This window comes from Panthera pardus, unplaced genomic scaffold (assembly GCF_024362965.1).
Source record: "Panthera pardus isolate Hobbes unplaced genomic scaffold, ASM2436296v1 HiC_scaffold_13, whole genome shotgun sequence".
NCBI classification, from domain to species: domain Eukaryota; kingdom Metazoa; phylum Chordata; class Mammalia; order Carnivora; family Felidae; genus Panthera; species Panthera pardus.
In genome coordinates, this window is record NW_026526688.1 from 165,220,096 (window position 1) to 165,242,124 (window position 22,029).

Sequence of the window (22,029 nt, forward strand, 5' to 3'; positions counted from 1 at the left end):
TCTGTTAAGTTTCTCAGGATCCACATAAGAGTGAAAACATATGGTATCTGTCTTTCTCTGTATGGCTTATTTCACTTAGCATCACACCCTCCAGTTCCATCCACGTTGCTACAAAGGGCCATATTGCATTCTTTCTCATTGCCACGTAGTACTCCATTGTGTATATAAACCACAATTTCTTTATCCATTCATCAGTTGATGGACATTTAGGCTCTTTCCATAATTTGGCTATTGTTGAGAGTGCTGCTATAAACATTGGGGTACAAGTGCTCCTATGCATCAGGACTCCTGTATCCCTTGGGTAAATTCCTAGCAGTGCTACTGCTGGGTCATAGGGTAGGTCTATTTTTAATTTTTTGAGGAACCTCCACACTGTTTTCCAGAGTGGCTGCACCAATTTGCATTCCCACCAACAGTGCAAGAGGGTTCCCATTTCTCCACATCCTCTCCAGCATCTATAGTCTCCTGATTTGTTCATTTTGGCCACTCTGACCGGAGTGAGGTGATATCTGAGTGTGGTTTTGATTTGTATTTCCCTGATGAGGAGCGACGTTGAGCATCTTTTCATGTGCCTGTTGGCCATCTGGATGTCTTCTTTAGAGAAGTGTCTATTCATGCTTTCTGCCCATTTCTTCCCTGGGTTATTTGTTTTTCGGGTGTGGAGTTTGGTGAGCTCTTTATAGATTTTGGATACTAGTCCTTTGTCCAATATGTCATTTGCAAATATCTTTTCCCATTCTGTTGGTTGCCTTTTAGTTTTGTTGGTTGTTTCCTTTGCTGTGCAGAAGCTTTTTATCTTCTTAAGGTGCCAGTAGTTCATTTTTGCTTTTAATTCCCTTGCCTTTGGGGATGTGTCAAGTAAGAAATTGCTACGACTGAGGTCAGAGAGGTCTTTTCCTGCTTTCTCCTCTAGGGTTTTGATGGTTTCCTGTCTCACATTCAGGTCCTTTATCCATTTTGAGTGTGTTTTTCTGAATGGTGTAAGAAAGTGGTCTAGTTTCAATCTTCTGCATGTTGCTGTCCAGTTCTCCCAGCACCATTTGTTAAAGAAACTGTCTTTTTTCCATTGGATGTTCTTTCCTGCTTTGTCAAAGATGAGTTGGCCATACGTTTGTGGGTCTAGTTCTGGGATTTCTTTCTATTCCATTGGTCTGTGTGTCTGTTTTTGTGCCCATTTGGGCTCTTTCCATTCTTTGGCTATTGTTGATAGTGTGGCTATAAACATGGGAGTGCATGTGTCCCTTGGAAACAGCACACCTGTATCCCATGGATAAATGCCTAGTAGTGCAATTTCTGGGTCATAGGGTAGTTCTATTTTTAGTTTTTTGAGGAACCTCCATACTGTTTTCCACCGTGGCTGCACCAGCTTGCATTCCCACCAGCAGTGCAAAAGAGATCCTCTTTCTCCGCATCCTCGCCAACATCTGTTGTCTGAGTTGTTAATGTTAGCCATTCTGACAGGTGTAAGGTGGTATCTCATTGCGGTTTTGATTTGTATTTCCCTGATGATGAGTGATGTGGAGCTTTTTCTCATGTGTCGGTTGGCCATCTAGATATCTTCTCTGGAGAAGTGTCTATTCATGTGTTTTCCCCATTTCTTTACTGCATTATTTGTTTTTTGGGTGTTGAGTTTGGTGAGTTCTTTATAGATTTTGGATACTAGCCCTCTGTCCAATATGTCATTTGCAAATATCTTTTCCCATTCTGTCGGTTGTCTTTTAGTTTTGCTGATTGTTTCCTTCGCTGTGCAGAAGCTTTTTATTTTGATGAGGTCCCAGTTGTTCGTTTTTGCTTTTGTTTCCCTTGCCTCTGGAGACGTGTTGAGTAAGAAGTTGCCGCAGCCAAGATCAGAGAGGTTTTTGCCTGCTTTCTCCTCGAGGATTTTGATGGCTTCCTGTCTTACATTGAGGTCTTTCATCCATTTTGAGTTTATTTTTGTGTATGGTGTAAGAAAGTGGTCCAGGTTCATTCTTCTGCATGTCACTGTCCAGTTTTCCCAGCACCACTTGCTGAAGAGACTGTCTTTATTCCATTGGATAGTCTTTCCTGCTTTGTCAAGGATTAGTTGGCCATAGGTTTTTGGGTCCATTTCTGGGTTCTCTATTCTGTTCCATTGATCTGAGTGTCTGTTCTTGTCCCTCTCTACTTTTGGTTACCACTGTTACCTAGGAGAGTGTCAGGCACTACCCAGGCTACAATGAATGCTTGCTGGATGGATTACGGAAATAATTAACTAGTCAACCAAACATTTTTGATTCTTTGATGCCGATTCTAGAAACAGTTTATGTTTTCAAGAGAGAATATTCAATTATTCAGCGAAGGGAGGAAATCACATATTTTGGTAAGATCAGATATAAATTTTAATAGTGTAGATAAATGTTTCACTAGGCACTGAAAAGCACCATATAGATGGAGGGTCACACTCGTGATAATGCTGAGTGACAGTAATAGGCTGGAGATACCCTACTGATCCTCAAGAAAATTTCAAGAAATTTTTAATCCAACTGTGAAAATTAGCAGTTGTGCTCATATCCACTGCTAACCTCAAGGAGATGGCAGCCTGAAACAGACCATTAACTTCGATTTTAACCAGAGGTGCGTATGACTCTGTATATTCTTTGATTTTTTTCCTCTCCAAATTATCAACAATCACCTTTTAATATTCTCTGAGTCCTCAGGATATTTTCGTTAAAAAAGAAGACATCCATCTTCTGGTACTCTGACCATGTAATACCATGGTAGCACCTGATTAATTTAGTTTGCCTTTTAAACATCCAGGCTCAGTTCTTTTCTCATTCCACAACTAATTGTTGACCTGTCCCAGAGCAGACATAAGGGCAGCAGGAGTGTCAAAACACACAGTATTGTCAACTGGATGGCCTGATTCGCCTTCAACCAGCTGCAGGGCTCTCAACAGCTCAGTTTGGCATTCCTCTTTCGTATCTCAGACCCAGAAGTAGAGGAGCGGGTTACTGATTCTGCAACCTTTAGTTCACCTTCAAACTCTATGGTTCTTGCAGGAATTCCCTTTTTAAATTGTGTCTCATAATAGAAACCAAAATGCTTTAGTTTCATAATTTAAAGCAACCGCCCCTAAGAGACAGAGAATCTGTATTACATAAAGGTGAAAAACATTAGCTTTTGGGTCCCAAAGATCTGGTTTCAAAGCCTGTGGTATTAACTAACTGTAACTTCGAGAAAGTCACTTAAATTTTCTGAGCCTTGGTCACCCCACCTACAGGCTAGTGATACTTCTTCCTTCACAGAGAAGTTGTGAGGATAATATGAAAAAATGATACATGTAGGGTAAAGCACAACACCTGACACATAGCCTACAATTAAATACTCATGTAATTACAATTTTTATTTATAATAAGAGATAATCCTTACTGTTCCCTCTGACCCTACGTATGCTTTCTAGTGAAGTACAGGCATCATTTTCTGGTATGTACAAGACGGGTCAGGTTGCAAATCTCTCAGCCTCATTGGGAACCGGAGTCCATCAGCCATTCGCAGCCATTCTCTGAATCAGAACAGCTGACGCAATCTTCAGTGAGGTCATTATTTTTAGCTTTGGAACTGTTAGAAAGTCTGCAGGGGATTTTCACAGCATTCAACAAATTAGCAAAGGTCATCAAAACAAATCTACTTACTGAATTCATTGGCTTGAAATCCTATCAAACCAGTGCTGTCATATTAAATTAGAGAACTTTCTACTGGCAATATTTCCATAAAAAGGATCAAGCTGAATTGTGTTTAGACATGCTCCATTGTTACTTCATTTTAAAGTCATAAATTTTGATGGCAAACTGACTTGTCTTCTATTTGCAACGCCCCCACCATTTGGTCATGTGATTTTCTGCTAGTCTAAAATTCCTCATTTCTCCTCCTTGCCTGTCCAAGTTCAGGTCCCATCTCCTTCCAGAAGCCCTTCCTAAATTCCTAAGTGATTTTGACCCTATTCATCCCTGTGCAAAGATGTTAAATACGACTCAGTTAGGCTCCTACATTTTCACAGATTCCCTTAATGACACACATCTCTGCTTGGTCGATTATCCAAGCTTGTAGAACAGCCATCAATCAGCATGACAGACCATCTACACCATAGGTTCTTGCCAGATATTATTATGTTGAGCTCCTTGCTTCACATATTTCCATAAAAGTTTTGGAAGAAACACTTGAGAGTCAAGTAATTATCCATTTCTCTACATACTCTGCATAATGCCTTTGAATCAAGCCATATCACAAGGTTGCTGGATCCTTCAGCAACATCATTTTGGATCTAATATGATTGCTTTAGTGAATTGTACTTTGGTGTTATGCCAAGGGAGCACACTGACGGATTGTGTTAAGAAAGAACTGGATGAAACTCAGGGCCCTCTTTCTAAATACCTACTGAAGAATACCACTGAACAGTAAGTTAGGTTTTGTTTTATGGACAATATGAATATTATAAATTGATTGTGTTTACTTTGCTTGGCCATTAGAAAACGAGTGATAAATCTGGGGTCCATTTATTTCAACTGTATGGTTCACCCCTAATAGCAGATCTGGCTTTACCATTTTTATGCCTATAATTTCCCTTCACCATGGTCACCACAACTGCTTAATTTAATTCTTTTGTATTGAAAGGATTTTTATGAGGTGCCTCACATCTTTTGTAGAATGAGGCAGAAATTAAAAAAAAATTCTTGATCTATTTTTTTCAGCGAATTACAGCAATTATAGCTTATGGACCATTATTTAGGAATTATTTCTTGGCTTGTGTGCTTCTTTCATTGTTGCACGTCTTCACAACTTGATTTTAAGCCTGAGAATATTCTTTACGTTTTATCATACCCCCCACATACTGGCAGTTCCCAAGAATCTTCAAACCAGACTTCTGTTCACAGGTCTGTTTCTAAGTGATTGGCCATGTGATTTTTGACCTCAAGGTCAAAACAATCCAAACTTCGGGGAGCCTGGGTGGCTCAGTCAGTTAAGCATCTGACTTTGACTCAGGTCATGATCTCACACTCTGTGAATTCGAGCCCCACGTCGGGCTCTGTGCTGACAGCTCAGAGCCTGGAGTCTGCTTCGGATTCCTTCTCTCTCTGCCCCTCCACCTCTCATGCTCTGTCTCTCTCTCTCTCTCTCAAAAATAAATAAACATTAAAAAAAAAGAAAAAAGAAAAAAGTACAAGCTCCACAGGATTTCACTCTTTTCTGTGTGAGAGAATTGGTCTAAGTAATCTTCAGTGTCCTCTCTGGTTTTAAAATTCTGTCATAAGTGCTTGTGTTCTCTAAAAGTATTTTTGCCAGATACGGATATTATAGGACAGAACTGACTTAGTAAATTCCTTAAAGATATGAATGTGACCAGGTGACCTATTTATTGCACAGAATGTTCATGAAAGAAAGAGCTCTGTCCAAGAGGCATTCGCTCATTTTTCCATTAAACAAAGAAGAGGACACTTCTAGATACTTCGAGACAATTCAGTTCAGAATTTAAACTGGAGGAACAATTACAAGTGGGCAATAAAAATGATGTAGAAGGGCAAGGCCTTCTTAATTCTATAACATCACATATAACAAGTGCTGATTCAAGTTTATTTAGTACAAAAGAGACAGTGGGATACTGTTGAAGGGCCCTAAGTTGAGAGTTAAGACCTAATTTCAAGTCTTACGTTGATCATTAATTAATAAACAATTTATTGCCCTTATCTATGTTCTTGGTTTTTCATTAGTTAAAAAGAAAATTATCTGCCCATATCTGTTTTGTGAGGGTCAAACAAGTCAATGCTAGAGAATACCTTTCAATAAGTACAAAGTGCTATGCAAATGTTGAGGATTACTTTGATAATTCCCTTAGAGCATGGCCATGAATCAAGAAATGACATCTGATGACTCAGTGGGTATTTTGGACTGCTTTTATGATTAAACTGGATGATTTCTCAAAGTTGGTCATTAAGATGGCTGAAGCAATCTTAGACTCTTGATGCTCTTCAAGTCTGTGAAGACCCAACAACGTAAAAATTCTCCCCCAACTTCAAATTCAATGGATTTGAAGACAAAGCCTTTTCAAGAGGTAGGCACTAGAAGGGATGGAACCATGTCTGTTTTGTACCAAATATTTGTTGAATATACAGAGGGAATTTAATCATGAGGTGTTCTCCCTGGCTATGTGGCTTGCTCCTTTACTATGCCAGTTAGGATATAGGATTCCAGGGTGTGCTTCAGAAAACTTAAAGATAATAACATGGAATTCTGAGATCACTTTGTCATGCCTGTGTTAGATTGCTTGTTGTCAACTTGGAATCACCTCCCCAAATATCATTGAAAAGAAGTTGGATACAGTTTTGCCAGAATCTGCTTCCCCAGATTATGGTTTTCCAAAGAGAGGCATTGGCACCAGATTTGGATGATAGAGGAGGAGAGGCCATTATTTTCTGGGGGCAATTGCTGCCAGATGCATGGGCAGATTTTCCAATCTTTGGATATGCTCTTATTTCTCTATATTAAAACCTTTAATATCTTGAATACACTGAGTGGCTCTTCTGTTTTCTTGACAGAACCTTGATTGGCAATAGAATCACAAATGTTAAATTTGTGAATCTAAGTTTTTTTTTAATGTTTTTTAAAATTCATTTTTGAGACAGAAACAGAGCATGAGCAGGGGAGGGGCAGAGAGAGAAGGGAGATGCAGAATCTGAAGCAGGCTCTAGGCTCTGAGCTGTCAGCACAGAGCCTGACGCGGGGCTTGAACTCAAGGACTGTGAAATCATGACCTGAGCTGAAGTCGGACGCCCAACCGACTGAGCCACCCAGGTGCCCCATGTGAATCTAAGTTTTAACTAAATGCATTTATATACACAGAGTTATAATTAGCACTTTGGGAGAAACCATAGGATTGTTTTAAGCCATTTAGATTTTATTTAGCAAACTATTGCTTTTCAGCATTCAGAAATACCTTTGAGACTTAAGAAAGTCAAATGAAGTTTTCCAAAGTGTCCCATTTTGTTCTCTTAGAAGAACTAGGTTCAACAGGGCAAAGTTTCCTGTAGCCTATTAGTTGGGGTTCTGCCATGTTTTCACACTGTGTATTTGGCAAATTCATTTAACTTCTCTCAGGCTTGGTGACTGTATCAGCATGATGGGAGTCATGACAGCTATTTTACTTTTCCTATAGGTTGTTGTGGGACTCAAATGAAAATGTATGAAAATATTTCATGATATGTATTTGTATATGCACATGTATATGTATGCTATTATTCTCTGGTCTTACACTCATACTTGGTCAAATGCAAATAATAATGGGGATTGATAAGGATTCAATAAAAGTAACTTCCAGAGCACTGCAGCATTTCTACTACCTTTGAGGGTAACCATGTGATTACGTGCACACTTACCTCCATGAAATCTAGCCCAGTGGGCCCTATGGATATAAAGGGCAGTGGCTGAGAAAGACATTATGTCGCAGGGCTGAAACTCCATGGTCAAGAGTGGAAAACTTTGTTGCTCCAGTATGGACAGTTCTCCAACTGCTTGAGGCATACATAGGTCAGACCACACTGCATGGAGTTGTAAACTGCTCTCTACTTCGAAGGTCACTGTTGCAATCACATTTTACTTTGTGGTATTTGGTCAGGGATACATTAAACAAGTTTCTCAAGCCACTGAGATACCTTCTAATTCTACATACTCGTTGGCAGTGATACTATCCTTAAGTTATTGAATAAACATGGTTAGGATTTCACACATGCCATTTATTTAAAGCAAACCCTTTTTATTCATTGCACGGAGGCAAGATAGGGCTATGAACTAGAACAAGGGAAAAAGACATAAACCAGCAGTTCAGAATTGCTGACTGTCTTGGTAGCATTGAATAGATCTTTTAACACTTCAGTGCTCTGTTTCATAACTATGAAATGTAGACGTACACTGGCTTGTCCTTCCTTCAGTAGTGTTAAAATTACTGACTCTTCATAACTTTCTGATCCAAAACAGCGTTACATACACTCTACACCTACTCTCTCTCTTTCTCTCTTTCTCTCTTTTTCACACACACACACACACACACACACACACATACACTTCTCCATCCCTCTACCCAGTTTTTCTCTTCTTCAACACATTTGTCACAGCATATCATACTCCTGCAAGAATTCTATTTTATATCAGTGACTTTGTTTTATTTTCTAATTCCCTGTAACAGATTGTAAGGTATATCTAGTTAGGGGTTTTGCTTTGTATAGAACAGTTCATGATACCTCATAAGGACTATAGACAGAATATGAGTGAATGAATAAAGTTATGTGTGTTTAAATTAATTAACCAAGATTTTAAAATATCCTGCTTGGGGGCGCCTGGATGGCTCAGTCGGTTGAGTGTCCGACTTCAGCTCAGGTCACGATCTCATGGTCTGTGAGTTCGAGCCCCGCGTCGGGCTCTGGGCTGATGGCCCAGAGCCTGGAGCCTGCTTCCGATTCTGTGTCTCCCTCTCTCTCTGCTCCTCCCCCGTTCATGCTCTGTCTCTCTCTGTCTCAAAAATAAATAAACGTTAAAAAAAAATTTTTAAATATCCTGCTTTGTTCTCGAAACTCTTAGGGAGAGACTGGACTGATAAATCCACAAAGTGATATTTTTTGAAAGTGTGCCGATGGATGGGCCACCCATTTTCCTTTCTTAAGGAAATGGAGGCTTTATCTATAATTGTGTAGGGGGCCATAGTTGTTCAAATGCAACAAATGGAGATTTCCTTCCTGAGAATTAGGGAAAGAAACTGTGGGCCAAATTCTTTGTCACATCACTTTCTTGCCTATAAAGTAGGCTGAACAATCATTTGTATGGTGCTTCACAGAACACACAAAAGAATGTTGAAAAGTAGTCCACTTGGCAGTGAGATACACAGGAATATGATGCAACCAGTAGCTGTATTTCAGCAGCCAAAGATAGGAGAAGTGCCTATAGAGTCTTTTCAAGTGATCCCAAGTTAATCTAAAAGGAATTGAGTCACTGGTCTGTGATCCTGACCAAATATACATATATATGTGTGTGTATATATATACACACATATATATTTGTGCAAATATATAAATTTATGCAAATATATAAATTTATGCAAATATATATATATATATATATATATATATATATATGCATTGGTCTTGAATGCCATGTTAAAATATCAATGGAATGTTTCTCTAGTTGTTGATCAATGATCTAATTTCTAATAATCTAAAACTTTTGGGAATGGCATTTGTGCATCCAGACACGTGCTACCTTAAGAATGTAGTCTTTGGGGGACTATGATATAGTCATCTTGTCATCCTAGAAGTACTGACAGTGTTGGGAATGAGATGTGCACAATAATCGCTTGTATATGATAAAAGAATCAGAAACCTCTGGGAACCCAGAAATAGACAAAGAGAGCCAGGAAGAGTGAAACAAGTACTTGCTCCTGGCACTCTGTCATCAGTCAGCTCAAGAGTGGAGAAGAAGAGGGCTTTGATTGGATGGTGATGTCCAGAAAGATCAGCTTTTTAGGAAAAAGCTAAGAGAGATGGGAGAAAATGGTTAGAAATGAAGAGGGGAGAGCAATGATGACATTGCAGCAATAGTGGCAACAATCAGGGTGAGGACAGGTATGACAAAACTGAGGAAAAGGAGCACTCACAACTGATGTGAAAGTTGAAACTTCAGGATTCTGGGGGAGCAAACATCTGATTGCTCTGTACATCGGTGATGGTTGTGATTACCACTTACTTTACCTTAAACACTGTACCGGGCACTTTAGCTTTGTCTTAATGAGGTCTCTTAAGGACTTATATACTCTCTACTCTGCTTCTATCTTCCAACCCTCCACAATTTCCCAAATTCCTCCTCCAGTGCCCAGTGGAACACAGTCCAGCATAAGCAAAATCTCCTCTGTCCTCAATGTCCTTGTCTTTACCACTTGCTCCCACCAAAGCCTTGCAAACACAGCTTACCCAGTAGCCCTCTCAATGTACTGGCTGTTTTTTCTGTGACATCTCTGATATTGGACTTGGGAGTTGCACTAAGTGCCTTTTTGTTCCTCATCGTCTCCTCCAGGCTGTTCTCCATTCCTCCTTTCTAAAAACCTCTAACTTAGAATTTCATGTCATCTTACCGTCATGGGCCAATCCAAGGTTAATTCTTTTCCTTTCTCTGTATGTTTAGCTTTTTTTCACCCACACGATCCTGTTTTAATTCTTTGGGAATCCAATGTACATGTAGACTTTTTTCTATACACCAGACTTTAAGTTTTTGATCTCTTTTGCTACACCAATAATTTCTTCCATTTTGCCACAGACCTTGACTGTCCTAAGAAAGAACTTACCACAGATAAGAGGCTTCCTATGTGACTTCTTTTGGACTGGTGTATAAGGCTCAGAGCTGGTGTCGTGTGTATATGCAGTCTGCATATAAATATGCATATAAATAATTAGTATTATTTTCACTGTGGGTTTAAAAGTACTAATGAATGACATACCATATCTGGGAATCTTTCACATATAAAATGGTAGACCACAAATGTCCCATACGTGGGGTACTTTACAAAATCTAAGCTGTTCCGGTTCCAGTGTTTGGAAGTTATTCAGGTCACTTGAAAATGACTTTTCTGCCTCGGTTAATTTAAAACCCGAAACTCTCTTGAATCAAGTGCTGACCCACCAGTGTGGCAAAGGCTTTTAGCTAATTATGTAAATCTCAGTAGGAAGCAAACAGGCTGGTAATGTAGATCTAGGAACACAGGTGAAACAGGGTTTTTGTTTTTTGTTTTTACTTCAGTTCTTACTACTCAGTGTGGTCCATGCACAAATAGCATAGGTATCACCGGGTAGCATGTTAAAAGTTCAGACTCTCAGACCCCAGCCTAACTCATGAAACCAGAATGCATTCTAACAAGATCCCCATATGCACATTAACGTTTGACAAGCCCCTCAGGGAGCATCAGACAGGTGAAGGGTTTCCACTCTGACAGTTTTTAAGGTAAAAGCAGAAATGCTTGGGCTCTATTCAGTGGAATTTTCTTTGTCAGAATTGCAGGTCTATGTAATCTAAGCACAGGGAATACAATCTATTTGAAGTCAATGCAGTCACCTAGTGGGAGCTCTGTGACAAATCTGCCCTTCTACACAATCAAATGAGTTCAGTTAGTGTCTATAGGACAGGTTGCAGGGAAATGAAGATAAATATAGAAATTATTATTATATTATTTTTTGTGGCTGAAACAAATAAACTATACTTGATTTCGGTTTGATAAACTATTCCCATTAAAGCCTGTTGCTGTGTGTTCAATTCAAATATAAATTTTGACTAGCTTTTTTCTTTTTTTAAAATGAAAGAAAATGTTACTAAAGCAGCCAATGTGCATACCTCTCTTTCCCAAGTAGATAACCCCATTCACCACAGAATTATTATACAAATTAATGTGTCATTGATTGCATTCATATTAATATGTGGTATATATATTGGGGCTTTAAAGATAGAGTAGCATCTTGTAACAACTTGACTTATTATTACATGGATTTGAATGTCTGGTTCAAGCACTTAATTCCAATGAAAGGCAGGGTCCATTGGTCTATCTATTTATTTCAAGGCATCCACTTTTAAAGAAAAAAAAAAAGAGCCTTCTGCCAGAGGGGATAAAGAAAAGAATAGCTTAAATTTTCTCCTTTGATCATTTCAATAATTTCTTTCTTTGAATTTCATGCTCTTTTGTGTTCTTTGCTATACTTTCTTCTCTCAGTTCTGTTTCCATTCTGTTTCCCATTTAGGGAACTGGGTCTATTAGAAAGAGAGGAGCAGAAATTCGAAGCATTATAGCCTTAATGCAGTGCCTGTCAAACTTGGCTGCATATCGAAATCATCGGGGAGCTAAATAAATGTGCAAAGGCCCACCTTCCACAAATTCTGATGTTATTGTCCAGGGTGGGGTCATGGTATCAATATTTTGCAAGCTCCCTTAAAATTTTTTTTTTAGTGTTTATTTTTGAAAGAGAGAGACAGAGTGCGAGAGGGGGAGAGGCAGAGAGAGGGAGACACAAAATCGGAAGCAGGCTCCAGGCTCTGAGCTGTCAGCACAGCACAGAGCCTGAACAGGGGCTCAAACCCACGAACCGAGATTGTGACCAGAGTCAAAGTTGGACACTTAATAGATCCAGGCGTCCCTAGCTCCTTTTTAAAATCTTTGATCTTAAAGATAAGAATAAAGCAATTTAAATGTGGAAACTGACACCTAAATAAAAACTGAATTATACATACTGTCACACAGTTTTTATATGGATGTGGTTCACAGAACAAGTCCAGACCTCTCAAGAGAATATGTGCATTTCCAAGATTACAGGTGCTTGTGCATCAGAATTATGAGTAATGAATAGATTTTGAAACTATAGAACCACCGCAATCTGTCAGACCTAACACTATATGAAAATGATTTGGGAACTAGTATCTGTAGCCATTTAGAAGAGAAAGGATTTCTGACCATTGTGGGATCTGTGCAATTATAGAAGTGACCTGGTAAAATAATGGCTATTCTTTAAATTATATCAATATTTGGTTTAGTTGGCAAGAATGTCAGAAAATAAATGCCCAAATAGGAACTCAACTGAGACAGATTCAGGAAAAAGGAAGACCAATTAAAACCTGCTTTGTTCTCAGGGGTCTACTTTGCATTCAGATATATCAGACCTAAGAACCATGCAATTCACACCCAGTGGGGAAGCTAGAGAGAAGAGTTTTCTTAAGAGGCTACAAAGAAGGGCCAAATCTCTACTTTCAAGTCAGATTTCTTGATTTCAAATCCCATTTGGACCACTATCATTTTGTGACTTGAGTCAAATTACTACCATGATGTTTTGATTCCCTCCTCTACAAAATGGGATAGAACAGTAGGGTTTTGGTGAAGATTCAATGGGAAATCTTTGTTAAGTGTGTGGCCCACAGTATAGAATGAAGAAATATTAGCTATCATTATTATTAAGTTTGGATCCCAAGTGAACCAAAGCCCTCGGTTTAGCAGGGGTATCAAGTTCTAGATCAAAGTTACATTATAAAATATGTCTCTAAGTGTTTGGTTAATACCTAAATCATTTAGGCAAAGTAATAATCTTTATTTTGACTCCCTTTTTGGAAGCTGATAGCAAAATGGTCATCCCTCACAGCAGCAAGGAAAGAGGAAATTTCTAGGAATCTAAATCTGTAAATCAGAGATATCCTCATCAATCTCCATAGCTACTCATCCAAGTATGGAAAATAAACTTAAACTGTCTCTAGGATTGAAATGAACAGTTATAAGGCTAACTTTATAGTCAGGTTGATTGCAAAACTAATTTTCATGAAAAGAACTCCATTCCTCCACTGGCTTTTATTTTATAACTTTAAAGGATCAGAGACTTTTCACAAAGAGTGCTTTTTCACAGTTTCAAAGAAGCAGCCTGGAAAAAGGAATAAATTAATTCAGAAATATTCCCTTCTTCCCTACACCCACCCCTCTGCTCATCAAAAAAGCTACAGGCACTAAAATTCATTAACATTTCTATGAACATAAATGTGAAATATTCATTTTCATTAAGTAGTCTACTGAATATGGCAAAATCAAATTTATCTAAGGAGATATCCAATGCTGCTAATTTCCTTGACAATGGGGACATAAAGCAAGGGAAGCCATGAATCATTCATGAAGTTCAATTTACTTCTGTTATTTTTGGTGTTTAGCATCCATGAATAGAAAGTGTGCGGCATGTTGTAGATGTTATTTTTAAATTATTTCAGATCAGAATTAATGATCTGGCAGGCAGCAATAAAGTAAGAGTGATTCAAAGGCTTTGCTTGTAATTATCCTATATTTCATATTTTTCTTGTGAGTATGTGTTCATGTATTCATAACATTTTTTCTATATTCTAATATCCTTTACATATCAGAATCACTTTAGAACCAATATTTTAGGAAAGCACATAAAGTAATTTACTGGTGATGTGACTAAATTAAATACACTCTCAGAGTCCTAGATTTTAGGGCTTAAAGACATCTTTAAGTTTATATAATTAACTGACCTCTCAAAGAGGAATGTCTTTTACATTAATACTGGTAAGTAGCCATTTCCAATTAATTGAAAACTCTGTGTGGGATGGGAAGTCTTTCTTTAGCAAAGACTTATTTCATGAACGGGCACATTTGCTCATTGGAAGTATTTCTCTCAAATTCTGCATCTCCCTTCTTATAACTTTTGCCTCTCTGTGTGCTTGGTTGCTGCTATATCACCAGCATTTACTTTATACATAGAGCCACATGTGGTCACCACTTAAGAAAGGCTAGTTGAATTGAATTGAATTGAATTGAATTGAATTGAATGGGTTCAAATCTTGCATTCTGGTTGTGATAGTTTTGTGTCAACTTGAGTTGGTCAAACATTATTCTGCATGCTCTTATGAAGCTGTATTTGCATGAGAATAACATTTTAATTGGCAGACTAGGTAAAGTAGATTGCAATCCCTAATGTGGGCAGGCTACACCCAATCCATGGAAGGTCCAAAGAAAACAAAAAGACTGACCTTCCCCAGAATAAGAAAGAGTTCTTTCCGCCTATCCTTGAATGGGGACAATCAGTTTTTTCTTGTTTTCAGACTCAAATTGAAACACTGGCTCTTCCTGGGTCTCAAGCCTACTGGCCCTCAGGCTAGAACTATACCATCAGCTCTCCAGTTTGCTGACTCACCCTACAGATCTTGAGCTTATTAGCTTTCATAATTGCATGAACCAATTCTTTATAATAAATCTCTATCTATCTATTTATCTATCTATCTATTTGTTATGTTTCTCTAGAGAATCCTGACTAATACACTGGACAATACCAAGGATAACGTTGCTGTTCTATATGGTAGCATTTAAAACGTTTGGAAATAGCTGTTATGCCTCCCTAAAATTTTCTTACCTGATATCTTGGTCTCTTCCTCCGAAGGAAATTATCTTAATATGGCATTAAGAACTGGATACATGTGGTTTTACCAGGACAGACTTTTGTAGAACTGCTTCTGCCTCATGTCTGGATACCACACTTACTTTGATTTTATTTATAGGTGTTAAATAAATCTTAGCATTTCACTTCGCAAACATCACATTTTCTCAGGGAATTTTCCATCGCTGATTTGGGCCGCCTTATTGGGTAGACACATTTTTCTTATCACTTGCTATTTTTTGGACAAGGAAACAATTTTATTTTGGAAATAATCCAATATGACTATGGCTTGACATTCTGTGTATATGGTGTTACTACCAAGACTTTTAAATCAACACAATGACAATATTCCTAGACTAAAAGATAGATTGATAGTTCACTAAATTGAATACATTAAAGCAATGCCTAAATTAAAAGTTTCCAAATCATTTTTTAAAAAGAAACAGGTATAAAAATAACCCAGTGTCATTACATGGTACCTTTGCTTGATAAATTGATTGTGGTTTAAGTAGGAGGGACATAGTTAATGACTCAAGTCAAGCCCCACCCCCTCCACCCCACAATTGATAGTAATTGATCACATTTAGCAGCCTATCAAAGTTCCTCAAGTAAAATGTTGTCTTTCCCTAACTGGCTCTTGACTGACACATTTACAATTTAAAATTTTTAAGTTAGTCTTAAAGCATGAACATAAAAATTTTACAAATGAAAGAATATTTTATTGCACATAAAAAATCCCTGCCTTAAATTTTATCTAAGAAAATTAGAGCTAGACTTATCTTTTAAGACTCAAAAGACTTGAAAAGTTTGGACCCAAAATATTTAGCATACATACACTCCACAGATACTGTCAGGTAGGAGACTAGGTTTTAATTATTGTGTTGTGAACAAAACAATGCTCCTTTCCCTTCTGGAGTTTATAGTCCACAGAGGGGAAAAAACAATAAAGATGGAAACAAATACTACAATACTAAGTGCCATTTGGGAAACTAACAGAGTTTTGAAAGAGAGTAAGTAGGGTTTCCTAATTTAGATTGGATTCTCAGGAAAGCCTCTGATTGGAGGTGGCATCTTAGGTGGGAACTATAGGATGAGAAGAGGAAATCACCAAAATGGGGAAAAGCATTTTCAGACCGAAGGAATAAGGTGGTGAAGATAATGAGATAGAAGAAAGCTTAGTCTGCAAAACACAAAGAATCTAGGGTGTTGGAGTTAATGTAGTAAAAGAAGGGAAAGATAACTATAGATAAGAGTGGAGATATCAAGGGAGGGCGTGTCACACAGAGCTTGAAGATTAAATTAAGAAGCAAGGAGAGTCTGGTGCAATGGGAAAGCTTTGAATATTGTTATTCATTTTATTTTTTATTTTTTTAATGTTTATTTTTGAGAAAGAGAGAGAGAGATTGAGAGAGAGAGAGAGAAAGTGCATGCAGGAGAGGGGTAGGGGCAGAGAGAGAGGGAGACGTGGGTTCCAAATCAGGCTCCAGGCTCTGAGCTGTCAGCACAGAACCCAATGCAGGGCTCATACCCACGTACCGTGAGATCGTGACCTGAGCCGAAGTCAAACACTTAACCAACTGAGCCCCTCAGGTGCCCCAGAATATTTTTAAAGCATTGAAGTAATATGACTTGATTTATACCATGCAAAGATCACTTTGGCTGCTGGGTATAGAATGGGCTGGAGTCAAGAGTGAAAGCAAGAAGACCAATGGAAACATGGCTACAATGATTCAGGTAAGAAGTAATGGTGGTGGCAGTAGGGCTGAAAAGAGTGAAAGAACTTGATAAATACCTTGCAAGTAGAATGGACGGTACTTGAAAATAGATTGAATAGGAGGAGTGTGAGGGAGATGTCAACAATTAATCCTAGGATGGTGGTTGGATAGTGAGATGAGGGAGACTAAAAAGGAAACTCATTTGGGAGGGAAAAATTGATAAGTTTTGAGCAAATTAAATTTAAGATGTCTTTGCAACACCAAAATAGATATGTCAAGAACAGTGCTATGTATCGATCTGGGACCTTGAAGAGATCTGAGCTGGAGTTACAAATTTGGGGATCATTGGAATAAAGATGGAATGTAAAGAGATTGTAACCTTTCTGAAAACATTGTCAGTGAAGGTGGGAGTTGGGTGGCCAGATTACAGTAGGTTAAGAAGTTGAGACAATAGACAAGAAATATAAACCAATCTTTCAAGCAGTTTGTAGAAATAGAAAGCAGAGAGATTAGGAAATGTTTAAGGAGAGATGTGGGCATAGAGTAGAGATGTTTATGATAAGAAGAGTTTTCAGCTAGTTTTTAGGCTGTGAAGAGAGATAGCAGACTGGGTGAGATTGAGGATCTAGGGAATCAGGGGTAGAGGTGTGTGTTAACTTGGGAAAATCAATTAGAGGAGAAAGCGATGGAATCCTGAACACTGGGATCAGGTCAGTGTATTCAAGGAATAGAAGCATCTCTTCCTTTGAAATACAGGGGGCTAAGTCAGAATGATGAAGACCTAGTGATCAGACCACTGAGAGATTCCAGGCCTGAAATGGCTTCTACTTTTTGGGGTATAGTGAGAGGTGACACTATCTGCTGATAGTCAGAGGGTAAGATTAGGATGGAGATTTTCCTCAATTGTTGCTTCTGGGAATGGGAAAAGACACCTGAAACCTCCATGACTGTTACCCCGAACCCTTTTCGTATCTTTATGAAGCTTGTGGCTATCAAGCCTTCACATGATAGCTTTATTGATTTCAAATTCCAAGTGCTCTTAATACTAAACTCCTTGATTGAATTTTCTATGTGCCATTAACTCATTTTATAGCATCCCAGGGGCAAGAAGCTATTAATGTGCTCCAAGTTCAAGTAAATTTTCAATTTAATAAGGCTTTATGGCCTTTCCAATTTTACTTGACTAGATGACATTAAAGTGAAGCAAAACACCTTTAATTTGTCTCAAAGGACCTAACCAAGGAAAACATTTCCCCATCCTTGGGACTGTGATGGGAGAGAACATAAGCCAGTAAATTTTGTAAGGTAGGTAAAGTTTCTACTCCACTAGTCACAAAAGTGTGATTGGTGCAATCTTACCTTGGCAGAATCTCTACTTTATCATTCTTATCTCCCAACTAATACTGGAGCTTCTCATTTATAATCACTTTAAAGCTCAGTTACAGTCTTCATAAATTGTCAGTTCAGGGAGAGCTGTTTCAGCAAATAATGCAACACATGTCTCTCCATGTAGAGTTAAAAAATAGATGACTGACAGATTCAGTATTTATTGATACTTAGCAACGCATCAATTATGTACTTAGGCAAGAACAAGCAAAGCTCATTCAAACTCCTTATTATTGCCATATGTTACTTAGTTACTTCAAGTTTTTATTCTTAAGATTTAAAATCTCGAGGGGCGCCTGGGTGGCTCAGTTGGCTGAGCGTCCGACTTCGGCTCAGGTCATGATCTCATGGTTCTGAGTTTGAGCCCCCCATCGGGCTCTGTGCTGACACAGAGCCTGCAGCCTGCTTTGGATTCTGTGTCTCCCTCTCTCTCTGCCCCTCTCCTGCTCATGCTTTGTCTCTCTCTGTCCTCAACAATAAATAAATGTAAAAAAATAAAGATTTAAAATCTCAGGGCGCCTGGTGGCTTAGTCGGTTGAGCATCTGACTTCAGCTCAGGTCATGATCTCGCAGTTCGAGAGTCCGAGCCCTGCGTCGGGCTCTGTGCTAACAGCTCGGAGCCTGGAGCCTGCTCCAGATTCTTTCTGTCTCCCTCTCTCTTCCCCTTTCCAGCTCATGCTCTCTCTCTGTCTCTCAAAAATGAATAAACAAAAAAAAAAATTAACAAAAAAAGATTTAAAATCTCTTTACACTGATTAATCTCTTGTTTAAAAGGGACACATTTTTAAGTAAAATAATGTTGATTTAGTAAGCAATGTTGAGGCTTTTAATTTTTTTTTAGGTTAACGTCAATGGAATCAAGGACTACTCAGTTTCCTGCCTCCACAGACTATCCTCTTTTTCCACAGTTGCAATCATTTGACCTTTGACCTAAATGCAAAATTTTGCTTCAGCTTCTGAGATCTATTCTAACCTTTATCAGGGATAATTTTAGGAACTACAGACGAGTCTTTGGTTGACTTAGCAATCTTAACCCAGCTGAGAGTGATTCCAATTGGTGTTATACTTTTTTTTTTAACTTTTTTTTTTTTTTAATTCTAGAGAGAGAAAGAGAGAGAGTGTGCACATGAGAGGGGGAGGGGGCAGGAGGAGAGAGAGAATCATAAGCGGGCTCCATGTTCATTGTGGAGCCGAAGCAGGGCTCGATCCTGTAACCCTGGGGTCATGACCTGAGCTGAAATCAAGAGTTGGGCCCTCTACCGACTGTGTCACCCAGGCACCCCTTTTTTTTCTTTATTTTTTTTATTAGGTGTTACACCCCTAATGATGGGTGCTCTTTGCTTCTTTGCTCACCTATTGATTGGAGGATTCTGTGAAGGAAAGTACATTACCTGGGTTTGAATCCTCTTTACCACTATCCTTGCCTGTGGTTCTGGGTTAATTATTTTACTTTTCTAAGCCTCAGGTACATACTCTCAAATGTTATTAGAAATACTTATGTTATAGAGGTGTTGTTTGGTGAGTAGAAGACAGTTCCATTCCCGCTCCTGTCCCCTTTCTCCCATGTTCCTACCTTCATAGACTCCTCATTGCACAAATTCTCCCGGCTTGAGTTTTGCTTTGCTTTAGGTAAATACCTTTAGGGACAAGATTTCTGTGAACTGCTATTGGATCACTTTGATGATGGTTACCATCTTCCTGCATTCATACATATTAGCTGATTTTAGGGTCCTAGCTACTAGGCCTTCCACCTGTCCAGATATCTGGTTGTATTTTACTGAATGCCTCAATGATTATGACATACTTGGGTCACCACCTATTGCTTGATATCATATTTTATGATAACTTTGGACTATCAGGATGCTTGGGCTTCCCCCCATACCTGTCCCACAAAAATTGTGTTTAATTTAATACCTCATTTACAGTTTTTGTTTGGGTCATTATATGGTATGATAAATGGACCTAAAAGTCATATATTTTCTAAATATGAACAAAGAGAATCTCTGCTTAAAGAGGAGTATAAACCTATGATCACAGAAAAACTTGATGTGAATTATAAAATATATATTTTGTGAGAAAAATGCTGCTAATTTCAGGACTTGCAATTTATAACACAGAAACAATTCAAATACTTGTCAAAATTCATTGCTTCTTTAAATGAACGGTGTAAACCAGAAGATCTTGTCATTTCAAGAGGTTGTCATACCTTAATGCCAGCATAGAAGCAAAGATAACAAATCAGTAGAATCAATGGAAGAGAGGTCAAGGGTAAAAGCCAACCCATACGAATAAGCTATTCATCCTGCTCTTTCCATATCAGTTCTAAAAGCTAAGGTTTACTTGCTTAGCTAAAGTTCAGCCTTATTTATAAAACCTCATTAGCCATTAATAAACAGTTGGGTTCATATTTCATTTCTATGGTTTAATTTTGGTTGTCATTGGCATTTAAACCAAAGTCACCATCAATACTTTTGTATATTAACATTCTTCAACCAACTTATTTATACATTGTATTTTAAAGTTAGAATATTAATTAAGGAATAACTCATGAATGTTCTTGTTCATTCCAGGTTCTAGTGGTAGTAGATCAATGTGCATGTCTAAATATATAGCTATATCTGCATAAGCATTTTTATTTATTTCCAAGCCTATATACAACAAACTAGAAAACTAATGTAATTGCTTAATAATCAGACACTGGTGAATACATTTGCTCTTTAATAATAATATAGGGTCATCTGGAATGTTCCTTTGGTATTTTGATATCTAGATCTGGGAGTATTTTAGGTTATCTAAATAAATAGCTCTCTATTTCTCACATTACATTAAGCAGTTTTAGAATGCTCTGAATTACCTCCTGCACCCATCTGTGCCTCTAAAAACCAGGAAATCACCTAGGCCTGGTATTCACAATTGATGGGCTCAACTGCCTGCATGTTGATGGCTGAGAAACTACGAAACAGAGTCAATCAGATTAAATATTAGTGACTAAGATATTCTAATTGTCAAGAAAGCAATCAATGAAACACAATCCCAGAAGACAAACAAAAGCAGTTACTAGACTTGAAAAATATCAACTCTTTGGCCCAGAGCACAAGCCTCATGAATACTATCATCCTGTTCTTCCCATGAAGAAAGCCAAATGTGCACAAGACTCTAACATAGTGTTGTTCTAAAAGACAACAATTTACAGTCATTCACATGTCCAGACTACAGAACCAAAAACAATCTCACAAGGTCTTTTCATGTTAAAATGTTTTGCCTCTCTTATTAATGCAGCTTGGGGATTAGAAGGCTTTGGGAGAAACTCTACCCTAAGGAGAAAGCATGAGTTCATACATTGTCCAGCCAAAATAAGTGGACTTTCTCTAATGGTTCAAAAGTATAACTGCATTGAAATGACCCTTGAGCCACCGATATGAGGGAAATGTCACTGGACTGTGAATCTCTTGAAAAATTGGCAGGAAAGTGTAGCTAAAAGTATCCCAGTTCCAATTACTCAGGGCAAGGTTGAATTTAATTGGGTCAAGCAAACGTCCCTCTCTCTCATTCCCCTGTCCAAGTAACTCACAACTTTCAATCTCCAGAGTGCAGTTTTGCTCATCCAGAGGATATCTTCGTAGATCCATCATACATGCAGCTGTGGTTGTGATCCTGTCGGGAGGAGAGAGAGAAAAGACAGCATCATAAAGATGATGACTTTCATTTCTAGGCTTCCCAGCCCCCAATCATGTTTACCAGTTGGCATCAAAATTTTGTGATTACAATTTTTAAAAAAAAAATTTTTTTTTAACGTTTATTTATTTTTGAGATAGAGAGAGAGACAGAGCATGAACGGGGGAGGAGCAGAGAGAGAGGGAGACACAGAATCGGAAGCAGGTTCCAGGCTCCGAGCCGTCAGCCCAGAGCCCGATGCGGGGCTCGAACTCAGGGACCGGGAGATCGCGAGATCGTGACCTGAGCTGAAG

General features: G+C 38.4%; 1 protein-coding gene across 1 annotated transcript in view; it reads right to left on the minus strand.

Moving 5' to 3' along the window:
- GABRB1 (gamma-aminobutyric acid type A receptor subunit beta1) overlaps window positions 1–22,029 on the minus strand; it is a 379,026-nt gene that overhangs the window by 82,743 nt on the left and 274,254 nt on the right. The window contains exon 5 of the mRNA XM_019412864.2: window positions 21,633–21,715. Within this exon, the coding sequence (XP_019268409.1) occupies window positions 21,633–21,715 (83 nt within the window). The remainder of the gene's footprint in view (window positions 1–21,632; window positions 21,716–22,029) is intronic.